Raw genomic sequence first — 15,687 nt, forward strand, 5'->3', positions numbered from 1 at the left:
CTGGGGCTTCCGAGGGGGTCGTGACCGACCCTGAGGGATCGGGGCTGTAGGGGGTGCCCGACTCCCCTGTAGCGCTCACAACGGACGCAGTTGGGTCCTCTGACTCGGCTGTATTCCCCAATTCAGAAACTATGCTAACCTGTGCTGAAAGGAGGGGCGTGAGCAGCAACAGGAGGAGCCAAACAGGGCCCATTCTCAAATCCACTTTCGTTGGGGGGGCAATATACTAATACCCCCCTCTTTTATAATCTCTAGTTTTGACCTTTTTCAAAATCCTCAAATAAATGTCACATTTTGGCCGAGGCTTTGAAAGCCTCATAAGCCTCTTCTCTCATCTCTCTTTACGTCTCTTCTCCTTCTCCCCAGTTGTAGTCATACAGGCAGAGGTGCTCCAGCAGGTGTCTGCTGTAACGACAAGGGGGAGTCGATCATCTGTAGCACTGTCTCAGACACACAACACACCGTGTTCATTTGTGCCCCATAATCCCACACTCCTCACACACACACACACACACACGGATAAAAATCATACTCTCTACCTCCGATGGGAATGGGGGGAATCCACCTGGTGTTCCTGGTTAATCCTGCATGTTGGTGGGAGGGAGAGGGAATTGTTGGGGAAATCCAGTGGCGTTCCCGCTCAATTCCACTACCATTCCCAGCATGTCCGCAGTCAATCTGCCTGTCACCACCATGTTTGTATTCTCGTTTCCCGGTGACGAGTCCCCTGTGAGAGCAGCAGCAGAGCAACGAGAGACAAAACCAACCGAGATTAGCGAGAGAGAGGTGCGCCACACTCCCAGCCCAAAGCAAGCGCTAGTGTGTACGACAGGAGGAGGCAGAGAGGGAGGAGGGGAGGGAGGTCACAGACCAAAATTGAAGGTCTGAGGCAAGGTGGGGGGAGAGAGAGAAAGCAGGTATAGTAGCGTGTGGAAGGGGAAAGAAAAAGAGCAGCTTTCCTCCGTCTCTCTCTTCTGCGCTGCTCCTTCTATCTGCCTGTTACATTCTTTCTCGCTCCACAGCTCCTCTGTAAAGCATCTCTCGCGCTCACTGTCCACTCTCTTTCAGATGTGCACTCTCTCTCTCTCTCTCTGACTGACGGTGATTACCCCTGCTCCTCAACCTCTACCCCTTCTCTCTCTCTCTCTCTCTCTCTCTCTCTCTCTCTTTCTGTGATTCCCCCTCAGTATGCTGCTGGAGATGCTAATGTAACTGTTGTGCCTGTGGAGTGATGAGAGTGCACATCTGTTGGCGGCAGGGACGGCCGTGTATGTCTGTGTGTGTTTTAGTGTGTGTGTGTGTGTGTGTGTGTGTGTGTCTGCAGCACAAAGAGGAGAGAGGATGATGCAGGATGAGGGTTAATCCGCCTGTATTTGGGCATCCATCAGAATCGTGAGCTCGATGGATTAACCCCTGGCGTTCCAGCGGGGTCAGACAGGAGAGTGGATGAGGGACCAGGCTGCTCTTTGATCATCTAGGAATATGTACACAGTGACACACTGTCAGGGAAACCAGGGATTCTGTAGATATGATGATGCTTTCAGCTGTATGGTGTGTGTTGACAAATAGATTGCCAGTGTCTATTTAGTGAACAGGTGGAGATAGATTCATATTGAGTGTCGTTATGTGTGGCTATAAAATGGGAATCTCCCTTATCATACGATTCAGTATTCATCATCACTTAGAATGAGGGAAGAAGGGAGTTTGGGAGAGAAGGAGAGAGAGGGGGGGAGTGTTTGTGTGTGTGAGAGGGAGCGAGTGTGATTGTGATAGAGAGAGAGAACGAGAGAGAGACACCTCCCACCCCTTCCTATATCGCAGTGATGGAGCAGGCTCTGGGTGATGCAGGCAAATCCTTGTTTTGGTGCCATGGCAACGGGCTTCTGAGAATTTTCATCCATTCCTGTGGGCCCCCTACCCCCACCCAGGACTGCAGAGCAGGGGAGGTGCTGCAGTGGTGTGGGAAAGACAATGAGGATGCACAGATGTGTGTGTGTGTGTGTGTGTGTGTGTGTGTGTGTGTGTGTGTGTGCGTGTGCGTGCATAGGTGTGTATGTCACAGTACATTGATTGCAGTTGTATGAATGTATGTGCAGACTTTATCAACGTGTTTGGTGGTGTGGGTCCGTGCATATGGCATGTGTGTGTGAGTGCGTACGTGTGTGAGTGCGTACGTGTGTGAGTGCGTACGTGTGTGAGTGCATACGTGTGTGTGCGTGTGCGTGTGCGTGTGTGCATGTATTTAAGTGTGTATAATCTGTGTGTTTCTGTGTGTTCACATGTGCCTGTGCTTTTACTGTATGTAGTCGGGAGTTTGTTCATAGTAATACAGAATTAAGCCTGCTTGTAAATGTTAAGATACCAAATGATCAGTGCATAGTCTGTGTTTATGTATACATCCATTTAAATGTCACATTTAGGACTCAATGGCAATGCAAATCTCACAATCAGGACGCTGTTTAAAATGACCCTAGATAAGCAAGCAATTTTATAGTTGTGGATATGTGCATTTTCAGCCCCTTGTGTTGCCAGCCCTGTCCAGCGTCACCTGTATGAGCAGCTTTTGAATGAAACATTATCTGTGATCATGATAATGCATTACTCTGCACCATCTCATTGACTTAAATATATGTGTTTACATACCAGCTAGCACTCATCAAGAATTAAATGTCTGTCCATCCATTCTATGATGGTCATTTGTATTCAACTGGACTTCAGTGGGTTTACCATCATTGGTGGCCTGTAGCACCACCATCTGGTTGAGAGATGTAAATAAAATATATATACAGTTGAAGTCGGAAGTTTACATACACCTTAGCCAAATACATTTAAACTCAGGTTTTCACAATTCCTGACATTTAATCCTAGTATAAATTCCATGTCTTAGGTCAGTTAGGATCACCACTATATTTTAAGAATGTGAAATGTCAGAATAATAGTTGAGAGAATGATTTATTTCAGCTTTTATTTCTTTCATCACATTCCCAGTGGGTCAGAAGTTTACATACACTCAATTAGTATTTGGTAGCATTGCCTTTAAATTGTTTAACTTGGGTGAAATGTTTCGGGTAGCCTTCCACAAGCTTCCCACAATAAGTTGGGTGAATTTTGTCCCATTCCTCCTGACAGAGCTGGTGTAACTGAGTCAGGTTTGTAGGCCTCCTTGCTCGCACACGCTTTTTAAGTTCTGCCCACACATTTTCTATAGGATTGAGGTCAGGGCTTTGTGATGGCCACTCCAATACCTTGACTTTGTTGTCCTTACGCCATTTTGCCACAACTTTGGAAGTATGCTTGGGGTCATTGTCCATTTGGAAGACCCATTTGCGACCAAGCTTTAACTTCCTGACTGATGTCTTGAAATGTTGCTTCAATATATCCACATAATTTTCCTACCTCATGATGCCATCTATTTTGTGAAGTGCACCAGTCCCTCCTGCAGCAAAGCACTCTCACAACATGATGCTGCTACCTCTGTACTTCACGGTTGGGATGGTGTTCTTTGGCTTGCAAGCCATCCCCTTTTTCCTCCAAACATTACGATGGTCATTACGGCCAAACAGTTCTATTTTTGTTTTATCAGACCAGAGAACATTTCTCCAAAAGGTACGATCTTTGTCCCCATGTGCAGTTGCAAACTGTAGTCTGGCTTTTTTATGGTAGTTTTGTAGCAGTGGCTTCTTCCTTGCTGAGTGGCCTTTCAGGTTATGTCGATCTAGGACTCGTTTTACTGTGGATATAGATACTTTTGTACCCGTTTCCTCCAGCATCTTCACTGGGTCCTTTGCTGTTGTTCTGGGATGATTTGCACTTTTCGCACCAAAGTACGTTCATCTATAGGAGACAGAACGTGTCTCCTTCCTGAGCGGTATGACGACTGCATGGTCTCATAGTGTTTATACTTGTGTGCTATTGTTTGTACAGATGAACGTGGTACCTTCAGGCGTTTGGAAATTGCTTCCAAGGATGTACCAGACTTGTGGAGGTCTACAATTATTTTTCTGACATCTTGGCTGATTTCTTTTGATTTTCCCATGATGTCAAGCAAAGAGGCACTGAGTTTGAAGGTAGGCATTGAAATACATCCACAGGTACACCTCCAATTGACTCAAATTATGTCAATAAGCCTATCAGAAGCTTCTAAAGCCATGACATCATTTTCTGGAAAGTTTCCAAGCTGTTTAAAGACACAATCAAATTAGTATATTTAAACTTCTGACCCACTGGAATTGTGATACAGTGAATTATAAGTGAAATAATCTGTCTGTAAATAATTGTTGGAGAAAGTACTTGTGTCATCCACAAAGTAGATGTCCTAACCGACTTGCCAAAACTATAGTTTGTTAACAAGACATTTGTGGAGTGGTTGAAAAACGAGTTTTAATGACTCCAACCTAAGTGTATGTAAACTTCCAACTTCAACTGTATTTTTACAATGGATTGAATGAGTCATGATTTATGGGTGAAAGCCTTTGTCATCCTTTGTCTGCAAGGTGGTGTGTTTTGTATATGACAGGTGGAGGAAATTGATAGCATCCTGAAATCCGAAATAGGGTATCCAACAAGGGGAGATAGGCATTTCTGAAATGTAGGTTGTCAAGCTCAGGACAGTGCTGCTTGCTCTGATGGAAGGCTCTAGATTCCCCAATCATGTCTTATCACTTTAATTGGGGAACAATGAGTGCAGTCTCGGAGGCCACTCCTCTAGATCTAGCAGGCTAAAAGTGGAATTCAAATGGTTATGATACGAGAGGTGTAATTATAAATACCCATGCATTGATGATTTATCTTTTGCAAATTAATTGGTGGAATTTATATTCTATGCTGTTCTATTCTATGATGTTACATTTTATAAGTGACACATGGATTGCTGAATCACCATATTTATGTTTTTAAGTGCAGTCACATCAAGTGCAGTCATAGAGAGTGAGGGCCTGTCACGTCCTGGTCAGTATAAGGGTTAATTAGTATTGTAGTTTGGTCAGGACGTGGCAGAGGGTATTTGTTTTATGTGGTTCAGGGTGGTGTGTTTGTTTAAAGGGTGTTTGATTTAGTATTTCCGGGTTTTTGGTTGATGGTCTATGTTTATGTATTTCTATGTGTAGTCTGGTGAGTGTGTTCTATGTTTGGTTAATTGGGGTTGGGACTCTCAGTTGAAGGCAGGTGTTGTCTATCTGCCTTTGATTGAGAGTCCCATATATTAGGGTGTGTTTGTTAGGTGTGGGTGATTGTTCCGTGTTTAGCGTAAGTAAGCCTAACAGGACTGTCAGTTTATCGTTCGTTTTGTTGTTTTGTATTCGTGTTGATTTAATTAAATGTTCAAAATGAACAACTGCACACCTGCTGCGTATTGGTCTACCTTTTCCGATGACGATTTCGCATTATCGTCAGAAGACGAAGATATTTGTGACAGCGCCTGTGTAAGGACTCCCGTCCAGGATGTTTTGACCATGTGGCACAGTCTGGAATGGAATAGAATCTGAATCTTTATGTCTTATTTTTCTCCCCTAATTTCCTTAGTCACTTTAATAGCACAATGTTAGATTATTTCTTCCTGAGCCAAATTGAATTGAAATTGACACAGCTTTTCAGTTGGCGAAGACTGGGCGGTGAGATGCCAAGAACAGACTGAGCAGAGCAGGTGCCCAGCACTGCCCACAGCCATTGGCACAAGTGGTCAGATTTTTATTCTGTGCACTGGAGAAAAAAATGGACTAATTTGTTGAAGTCATGCAATAATTTGCCAAGACATGCAGTGAAATCAAAATAGGCCTTGCATACTAAATGTTTATTATTGCCTAAGATATTACGGATGTTATTACTATGCTGATTCTTGCAATGAATCAATCCATAGCCTATTATACAGCCATCAATCAATAAAATTCAGCAACAACAAATATAGTCCTGTATTGAATTAATTTCCCTCAATCAATGTCAATAATAGGAACAATTTGAATGTTGGAATATTTAGGTTACTATGCATGTCACAAATTGCAAAGTAGCCTAGCATTCTGAAATGTTTAATTAGTTGTTTTATTTTGTGTGCATTTTTTGTATTGCTAGATATTACTGCACTGTTGGAGCTAGAAAACACAAGCATTTTGCTGCACCTGCGGTAACATGTGCAAATCTGTGTACACGACCAATAAACTTTCATTTCATTTCTCTCTCTCATCACTTCACACTACAGGGAGAGAGAAAGGCTATGTGCACACTGCCCACAAAATGAGATGGAAACTGAGCTGCACTTCTTAACCTCCTGCACCATATTAGAGAGAGAAATCAAATGAAAGTTTATTGGTCGTGTACACAGATTTGCAGATGTTATCGCAGGTGCAGCAAAATGCTTGTGTTTTCTAGCTCCAACAGTGCAGTAATATCTAGCAATACAAAAAATACACACAAAATAAAACAAATAATTAATAATTTCAGAATGCTAGAAATAACAGAGTGTACCATCACAGCAGCAAGATTTGTGACCTGTTGCCACAAGAAAAGGTCAACCAGTGAAGAACAAACACCATTGTAAATACCCTTTGTACATCGTTACAACACTGTATATATACATAATATGACATTTGTAATGTCTTTATTCTTTTGGAACTTTTGTGAGTGTAATGTTTACTGTTGATTTTTATTGTTTATTTCACTTTTGTATATTATCTACCTCACTTGCTTTGGCAATGTTAACATATGTTTCCCATGCCAATAAAGCCCCCTGAATTGTATTGAAACGGGGGAGGGAGAGGGAGACAAGGGACACACTGAACACACTGAACGCAGAATGCATAGGATTTGCGGAAGTGAGGGAGCGGGTGGGGCTTCGCTGGGAACCGGAGAGAGAGAGAGAGAGAGAGAGAGAGAGAGAGAGAGAGAGACAGAGAGATATAGAGATAGGGAGAGAAAGAGAGAGTGGTCAGACTTGTGAGGCTTTTTATTCTAACAAATGAGACCGTATGTTTTACCCCGGTGTTCACCTGCTTACAACAGCAAGCTGGATATATTTATGCGTGCACTCGCTCGGTCTTCGTTAGAATAGAAATGGATGTCGTTTTTTTGTAGGCGCTTATCTGTGCGATAATGAAAGAACGCTTGAAATAGTTTATTCGCTTGTAGCCTATTTATGGTAGATAGCGCTTTGGCCCTTCTTTATTATAAGACAACGGGGATCCATCAAACGGCGGTAGCTATGTGAAGCGTAGAAATCGTTTATTCCCTTTCGTGAATTGAGGAATAATTATGAACAACGCGCAAGATATGTCTCCCGATTTTGTCTTGATGCGCCTGGTCTCCGCGGCCGAGGATGACCGCTTGGACGAGGATAATGGGAATCTGTCGTCGGTTGGAGTGGTGGCAGGACTCGGTAAAGAGGTCTTGGCTCATAGCAACATGAAAGGGGGCTTAGAATTCGCCCGAGATCCCACGACAGGCCTCGCGCATTCCGGCAATCTCTCTTCGCTGAACAATGCACAGCAGAGCGGCGGAACAGCGGCACCTGACACCGGGGTGTTGGCGACTAAACCTTCGGTGTCTATTCCTCCTCCTCCACACAGCGCCATGGAGGCCAAGGGCTTTGAGTTCGCTCACAGAGGCGGCTTACGGCCTCAGCTCCTTGTGTTTCCTAACATATTGAGGGATGGTGAGGGGATTTTAGACTGTGAATCCGACGGTCGGAATCAGTCGAGGAAACATATTGGTTTGGACAAGACCTCCGGCTCTGTCTCCGACCTAACCGGAGGCATCAATAACAATACGCTCAGTGCCGGCGACGCGCAACAGCAGAACCATCTGTCCCAGAGCTGGGGTCTGCATCCCCGGGTGGTATTATCCACGGTTGCTGCCGATATCGAGGGAGGTGAGCTATGCCACCGGCACAGTTTGATCACCAACCCATCAGACTGGCCTCCCTTATCGGATAAATCCAATCCTTTCAACATGATAGAGTCGAAATGGGGGTGCACAACCGGGGAGCTGCCCGACGGTCCAGTCTTCGACCTGGCCAGAAGGTTCGGGGAGCTGGGGCTCGGCGCGGTACCCAAGATATTATTCAAGGACGGGGAGATGCCCCAGTGCTCGTGTCAGGGTGCACATGGGCCGGCACCAGCGGGGATGGGGCATGGGGATGACCCGACTGAGACTAGCGATGCTTTGTTGGTGCTGGAGGGGCTGGGGACTGGGGACGTGGCCAGGCTGGGTATCACTGGATGCCCGGAGGACGATTCGGATGAAAGTCGAGCACGTCGAGTTCAGAAGATGTCCGGTGCATTTTCTCTCAGTAGCTTTCAGGCAGAGTTGACCAGACAGATGGAAGGGGTGGCTGGAGAACCTTGTCCGTCGGCGCACGGCGACGCACAAGTATGTAGCCTGCATGGAAACGTACCTAACCCAACTCAACCGAGCCCGGGAGATACAGAACAGAATCCGGAGGTGTCGACATTACCTGGGGCCTCTGCGGCTACACCGAGCTCGGACCGACCTGTCAGTCCAACCATTAGCCAGGCATCGACACCCCGGAAGCGGGCGGACAAGTGCGTCAGTGAGCCCCGGACTCCAACCGGTCGGGTCGAGAAAACACTAAAAGTTCCAGGGAAGTCCAGAAAGGGCTCACTTAAAATACGCCTGAGTAAACTTTTCAGAACTAAAAGCTGTAGTGGTTCCAATAGCCTTCTGGATAAGAGGCCATCAGTGGCCTATTCAATCTCCTCTGCTGGAAGTCTGATGGATATGGCCAGTGGAAGTGGTGGGGAGCATGACGTGGACAGGTAAGGACTTCCACACTTTTAAGCATTGTGAGTAATTACTGATTGTATGCCTACAATTTATAGCAGGCTATAGAGGTCAACTCACTTATTGATTGGTTACAGTGCCAGGTAATATTGTAGAGCCTATCCTAAAATATTATATTTTCTATCAGGATATTATTGGCCCATAACTGTCCATATCTTTTCTAAATCTGGGTTTTTCTAAATCTAGGCTACCTAACTCTAATATCTATTTTTCACCCGATCACCTCTATATTCCATCCCTCTATAACTTATTTCATTCCTATTTTGCTGTCTTTCTCTTGCCACAGCCAACCCCGAATGACCAGGGCCCAAAGTGCTTTCTCTCCTGCTTCCTTTGCTCCTTTCACTGGTAAGGGGCTCTACCATTTCTTGGCTGAGGAGGCAAACTCTGGTCCAAGAACTCACGTTTCTTTACTAGCATCACTCTCTTCCTCTATCATTTCCTTTCTCACATTCCCTCTCTCTCTTTCTCTTTCCTTCTTTCCATTTCTGGGTGCAGGTGAGACTGTTTCATTGGTGGATGTGGATATTTCGAGGAGAGGGGCGAACACTCCGCACCCTCCCACGCCTCCACCTCCGCCACGCAGAAGTCTGAGTCTATTAGGTACTTTACCTCCTTTCTTTCTCTCTGTTCTTTCTCTCTTTCTCTCTGTGTCTCTCTGTTAGAGTAGCCTATTTTTCTCTGTGTGTTTCCTTGTGTCCCTCCCTTTCTTGCACGCATCTCTTTTGCTTATGTTTCTACCTGTAGGCAAACACAAACACTAAAAATGATTCCTGCATACCCTCACTCACCCTACTCTCCTATACCCACCGTATTACCTCCCTCTCCTGAAAGCTATATCACAGTATATAAACATACCCATTCTGTTCCATGGTGATGGAGAGCCTAATAGCTTTACATCTTCTCTGATCCCCACGGCAACGCTCACATCAACAGCCATAAGTCTGAGGGACTGTTGTATTGTGGCCTTATAGACCAGTGTTTCTCAACGTAGATCCTGGGGACCCACCCTCTCGACCTATCAGAATTGAATGTTCAGCCAAGCAGTGGAACAAGGACAAACCAATTTGCTGAATGTCACGTTGAATCACCCATTTCTCGCAACCTAGAAATATAAACTTACATCAGATGTCGTTTTGATTTGTTAGTTACCCTAGAATACTTCAAGGAGTGCATTAAAAAATATATATAAAAAAAAAAGTTGATATGAAAACTTCACTTCACAGTGGGTCCAGAGGAGCGGAGTTGAGAAAGCCTGTGATATAGACCCCTCCCTGGTCTGAACCCCCCCCCCCCCCCCCCTGCTCTGTTCCAGATGACATAGGTGGGCCGCAGCCTGGTCCTTTCCTAGTGAGTGTTATGGGGGCCTCCCTACAGTCCCTCCCCCTGCCTCTTCCTCCTCCTCATCCCTCCCATGCCACCATCCAGCATAGTATCAGCCTCAATGGTAAGACACCAGAGAGCAGAGAGCTGGGAGCTGTGCATGGGGCAAACGGGCGGACGGTGTTGTGATAGAGCACGTAATGGCCAGAGCTAAGACTCTGAAAATACCATAATACAAAACAGTACCAATATGATATATTTGTAATGCTGTATTTATAAACGTGTGAATATATCAGTAATCATTAATATGTGTAATATCTGCAGTTCTGAATATATATGTAACATAAGACCTATATGCCTGTCGGCTAATGCCTAAGTTCATAGAGTGATATGGTGTGACACTTGCGTGTTGTGGTGAAGGTTGCATCATTTCCCTCAGGTGAAATACTGTAAGTGCTTGTATTCAGGAAAGACTATACAGACCGATCAGCGTGGAAATGAATCGTGAAGGTGTGCGGTCGGAAACAAATGCTTGTCTAATATTTTTATTATATGCCTTGAGAATTAGTATTTGTGGCACCTGGTCTGTCTAAGCAGTCTTACTCAAATTGAACACTGTTATCATCTATTAGTAACAAGTCCTAACTTGAGATCTATGCATGTAACTTGAACTTTCTAGCAACTCCCATTTATACCAAATGCAATGGTTTTGGCTACACATTCATATCATTGTGTCTAACTGAATATTTCTCTATTTGTTTCAGATGCATTCCTCCGGGCCCTGCCTCACTCCACCTCTTCACAGCTCCTCTCAGCTCCTCCCCCTTCCAGGTTGGCCCCGCCCCCAAGGCTCTGTCCTCTGAGGCGGCCTGAGGCCAGCAACTTCACCGCTAGTCTGAGAGAGCTGGAAAAAGTAATTGCGACACACTCAACAACACTCGCAAGTACACATACATATTGACTGAATCACTACTAATCGATTGGGTTACATACTAACAAATAGGTACAAACCTTTAATTGATGATAACTGCCTTGGTGTGGGTGGGTGTGATAACAAACCTTTAATTGATGATAACTGCCTTGGTGTGGGTGTGTGTGTGATAACAAACCTTTAATTGATAATTGCCTCGTGACATTAATTCAGTTCTGTGTTTGTATTCGATTCTATGGCTGGTGTGTGTGTGTATGTTTCTATGATATTCATTCATAATCACCTACATGTCTATCCCCAGTGTGGCTGGTACTGGGGTCCTATGAACTGGGAAGATGCAGAGATGAAGTTGAAGGGGAAGCCTGACGGGGCGTTCCTGGTGAGGGACAGCTCTGACCCCCGCTACATCCTCAGCCTCAGCTTCCGCTCCCAGGGAGTCACACACCACACGCGCATGGAGCACTACAGAGGTGAGTTACACACACCACACGCGCATGGAGCACTACAGAGGTGAGTTACACACACCACACGCGCACGGAGCACTACAGAGGTGAGTTACACACACCACACGCGCACGGAGCACTACAGAGGTGAGTTACACACACCACACGCGCACGGAGCACTACAGAGGTGAGTTACACACACCACACGCGCACGGAGCACTACAGAGGTGAGTTACACACACCACACGCGCACGGAGCACTACAGAGGTGAGTTACACACACCACACGCGCACGGAGCACTACAGAGGTGAGTTACACACACCACACGCGCACGGAGCACTACAGAGGTGAGTTACACACACCACACGCGCACGGAGCACTACAGAGGTGAGTTACACACACCACACGCGCACGGAGCACTACAGAGGTGAGTTACACACACCACACGCGCACGGAGCACTACACATGTGAGTTACACACACCACACGCGCACGGAGCACTACACATGTGAGTTACACACACCACACGCGCACGGAGCACTACAGAGGTGAGTTACACACACCACACGCGCACGGAGCACTACACATGTGAGTTACACACACCACACGCGCACGGAGCACTACAGAGGTGAGTTACACACACCACACGCGCACGGAGCACTACACATGTGAGTTACACACACCACACGCGCACGGAGCACTACAGAGGTGAGTTACACACACCACACGCGCACGGAGCACTACAGAGGTGAGTTACACACACCACACGCGCACGGAGCACTACAGAGGTGAGTTACACACACCACACGCGCACGGAGCACTACAGAGGTGAGTTACACACACCACACGCGCACGGAGCACTACAGAGGTGAGTTACACACACCACACGCGCACGGAGCACTACAGAGGTGAGTTACACACACCACACGCGCACGGAGCACTACAGAGGTGAGTTACACACACCACACGCGCACGGAGCACTACAGAGGTGAGTTACACACACCACACGCGCACGGAGCACTACACATGTGAGTTACACACACCACACGCGCACGGAGCACTACAGAGGTGAGTTACACACACCACACGCGCACGGAGCACTACAGAGGTGAGTTACACACACCACACGCGCACGGAGCACTACAGAGGTGAGTTACACACACCACACGCGCACGGAGCACTACAGAGGTGAGTTACACACACCACACGCGCACGGAGCACTACAGAGGTGAGTTACACACACCACACGCGCACGGAGCACTACAGAGGTGAGTTACACACACCACACGCGCACGGAGCACTACAGAGGTGAGTTACACACACCACACGCGCACGGAGCACTACAGAGGTGAGTTACACACACCACACGCGCACGGAGCACTACAGAGGTGAGTTACACATACCACACGCGCACGGAGCACTACAGAGGTGAGTTACACACACCACACGCGCACGGAGCACTACAGAGGTGAGTTACACACACCACACGCGCACGGAGCACTACAGAGGTGAGTTACACACACCACACGCGCACGGAGCATTACAGAGGTGAGTTACACACACCACACGCGCACGGAGCACTACAGAGGTGAGTTACACACACCACACGCGCACGGAGCACTACAGAGGTGAGTTACACACACCACACGCGCACGGAGCACTACAGAGGTGAGTCGTGTGTACCGTAAATACGCAGAAACACACACAGTCAGTCAATCACACAAATATAAATGTTGTAGCTACTCACTCAGTCATTATGTTTATTAACACACGTACACACGCACACACACCCATGCACTCACACAGACACACACACACACACACACACACACACAGAGCAAAGTGGTGAGTCACCCACACACAAAATGGGTAAACGACAAAGACATGCTCGCAAATATACATGGCATATGCATGAAGCACTTCTAACAGGATTTAATCACATACAGACACATTCATCATGCAGTGTAAATATATGACAGATGGAAAGCATGCAGTTAATTTTATTTATGTTTTACACATACTGCACATATCAGCCACCCAACCCACAGGGTAGTTGAGAAAAACAAGTTTGATACATGACATATGATATAATATGTGCCAATAAAAAAGTATAAAGCATTATACCTGAACACTTTAAATAAAGTGGTACCACAAGGTTCTATTTTATTCCCCTTTAAATGGTATGTGGTTCTATTTCATTCCCCTTTAAATGTAATTTGGTTCTATTTCATTCCCCTTTAAATGGTATGTACGTGTGAGTGTTCGGTGTAACCTTAAGTGGTGTGTCCCTTCCATGTTTCCATCTATAGGGACATTCAGCTTGTGGTGTCATCCCAAGTTTGAGGACCGATGTCATTCTGTGGTGGAGTTTATCGAGCGAGCCATCATGCACTCAAAGAATGGAAAATTCCTCTACTTCCTGCGTTCACGTGTGCCAGGTAAAAACGTCCCCCATTCCTACACGGCCTAACCAATTAGATATTTATGTGAACTACCACCTAGTGTAGTGGTTGTAATGACAGTAAGCATAGCATACAAGGTTGCTGAGAGGTTACGAGCATCTGTATTGGTTGTTTGTGCTCATTCGTGTGTGTTTGTGTGTGTGTGTGTGTGTGTGTGTGTGTGTGTGTGTGTGTGTGTGTGTGTGTGTGTGTGTGTGTGTGTGTGTGTGTCTGTGTGTGTGTGTTCCAGGGCTCCCCCCTACCCCGGTGCAGCTGCTCTACCCAGTGTCCCGGTTCAGCAACGTCAAGTCCCTGCAGCACCTCTGTCGCTTCTGCATCCGACAGATGGTCCGCATCGACCACATCCAGGAGCTGCCGCTGCCCAAGTACTGCCATACTCAATTCAGCAAAATATTGATTTAGTCATTCATTTTAACCTTGTATTTGTTTTCTTGGAAATAGTTGTTAGTGAATTAGCATTCTCTCCTGAGCTTTGACAGAAATGCCTCAAAGTCTAAATAAAGAACTCATGGAAATAATCCTTGATTGCTGACAGACTAGACATGGATGATGCGCTTTGAGACCAAGTGAAAAGTGCTATATATAGCAGCTGTACTTTAACGCAATCCATCATCATCATCATCATCAGTTTCCTTTCTTTTATGGAGAGTGTTCTACACAGAGAGAAAACTACTTCACATGCTAAACATAATGTAAAGGTATCTTTATGCATAAGGGGTTAATCATTTGACCTCTCCCTCTCCAGACCACTGATCATGTACCTGAGGAAGTTCTACTACTATGATGCAGAGGAAGAGATGTACCTGTCAATCAAGAGCATTCGACCAGGGAGTAGAGCAGGAGTAGAGCAAGAGGCGGAGTCTCAGACGTAACTGGAAGAGGTGTCTGCTGGTCTGCCAGTCTTCCAGCATCAGCCAATCAAAGTCCTCGGCACCCTCTGTATCCAGTCGGCTGCAGTCAAAGGGATCCAGATGACCTAGCCCTTCTCTTGACTTTGGCCAATGAGAGTAGAAAGGGACAGCAGTGGAATGCTGGAAAATTGTCCATATGGAGTGCACACATGGGGCATGGACAAAAAAGGACACAGCCTCATTGAGAACGGACTCTTCTAGCCTGTAACAACCTGAAAACAAAAAAAACAACTTGAACCTAGACTTTGAATCAATCCCTGGATAGATATTCACTGTACCTATGAACTGAAGTTGATGCACTGGTCCATTTGTACTACTATTTTTTTCCATTATCATTTCCTTGTTTTCTTCCCTCCTGTTGCTATGAGGGTTGTTGTGGACTCCAATTGGCCCACAGGAGGCCATGGTTGATCTTTGTTTGTTGGTTTTAATTGTCAAAAAATCCCTGATTGTAACTTGCTCATCATTCTGTTCCTTCGTACCCCAAGCTGGCCACAGGCTCAGCATTTTCAGTAAAAGAGAAAAAAAATATGTCTTCCCTCTTTTGCACAATCATTTTTAATTGACTGAAGTAAAGTGGTAGTAGGTGCCAGGTGCACCGGTTTGAGTGTGTCAAGAACTGCAACGCTGCTGGGTTTTTCACGCTCAACAGTTTCCTGTGTGTATCAACAATGGTCCACCACCCAAAGGACATCCAGCCAACTTGACACAACTGTGGGAAGCAGTGGAGTCAACATGGGCCAGCATCCCTGTGGAACACTTTTCACACCTTGTAGAGTCCATGCCCTGACAAATTGAGGCTGTTCTGAGGGTAATGCTCACCTCAATCCA

General features: G+C 46.1%; 2 protein-coding genes across 3 annotated transcripts in view; one reads left to right on the forward strand and one right to left on the reverse strand.

Moving 5' to 3' along the window:
* The window catches only part of LOC115208699 (probable G-protein coupled receptor 179), a 21,142-nt gene extending 20,063 nt beyond the window's left edge, over positions 1-1,079 (reverse strand). The window contains exons 1-2 of the mRNA XM_029776989.1: positions 540-1,079; positions 1-405 (exon numbers count right to left, since the gene is read on the reverse strand). The exon at positions 1-405 is cut by the window's left edge and continues 709 nt beyond it. Coding sequence (XP_029632849.1) covers positions 1-193 — 193 coding nt within the window. The 5' untranslated portion in view covers positions 194-405; positions 540-1,079. The remainder of the gene's footprint in view (positions 406-539) is intronic.
* Positions 1,080-6,856: 5,777 nt separating this feature from the next.
* Positions 6,857-15,387, forward strand: LOC115208700 (suppressor of cytokine signaling 7-like). 2 transcript variants are annotated; one of them, XM_029776990.1, is made up of 9 exons: positions 6,857-8,762; positions 9,074-9,135; positions 9,286-9,390; positions 10,103-10,234; positions 10,875-11,023; positions 11,343-11,511; positions 13,793-13,921; positions 14,175-14,310; positions 14,691-15,387. In XM_029776990.1, exons 1-9 carry the CDS (start codon positions 7,240-7,242, stop codon positions 14,815-14,817), a joined length of 2,532 nt encoding a protein of 843 aa, XP_029632850.1. In that variant the 5' UTR covers positions 6,857-7,239; the 3' UTR covers positions 14,818-15,387. The 2 variants fall into 2 exon arrangements, with proteins under 2 accessions (XP_029632850.1, XP_029632851.1); XM_029776991.1 differs by lacking the exons at positions 14,175-14,310; positions 14,691-15,387 and having other exon boundaries at positions 11,343-11,551; positions 13,793-13,877.
* Positions 15,388-15,687: the final 300 nt, after the last annotated feature.

Source organism: Salmo trutta, chromosome 14 (genome assembly GCF_901001165.1).
Source record: "Salmo trutta chromosome 14, fSalTru1.1, whole genome shotgun sequence".
Taxonomy (NCBI): domain Eukaryota; kingdom Metazoa; phylum Chordata; class Actinopteri; order Salmoniformes; family Salmonidae; genus Salmo; species Salmo trutta.

What these genes read in the sequence shown, in the direction of transcription:
- LOC115208700 (XM_029776990.1), top strand. Translation starts at nt 7,240, where the DNA reads ATGAACAACGCGCAAGATATGTCTCCCGATTTTGTCTTGATGCGCCTG. An exon ending in GGGGAGCATGACGTGGACAG is followed by an intron (nt 8,763 to 9,073) that starts GTAAGGACTTCC and finishes CTCTTGCCACAG; the next exon opens with CCAACCCCGAATGACCAGGG. An exon ending in CAGAAGTCTGAGTCTATTAG is followed by an intron (nt 9,391 to 10,102) that starts GTACTTTACCTC and finishes GCTCTGTTCCAG; the next exon opens with ATGACATAGGTGGGCCGCAG.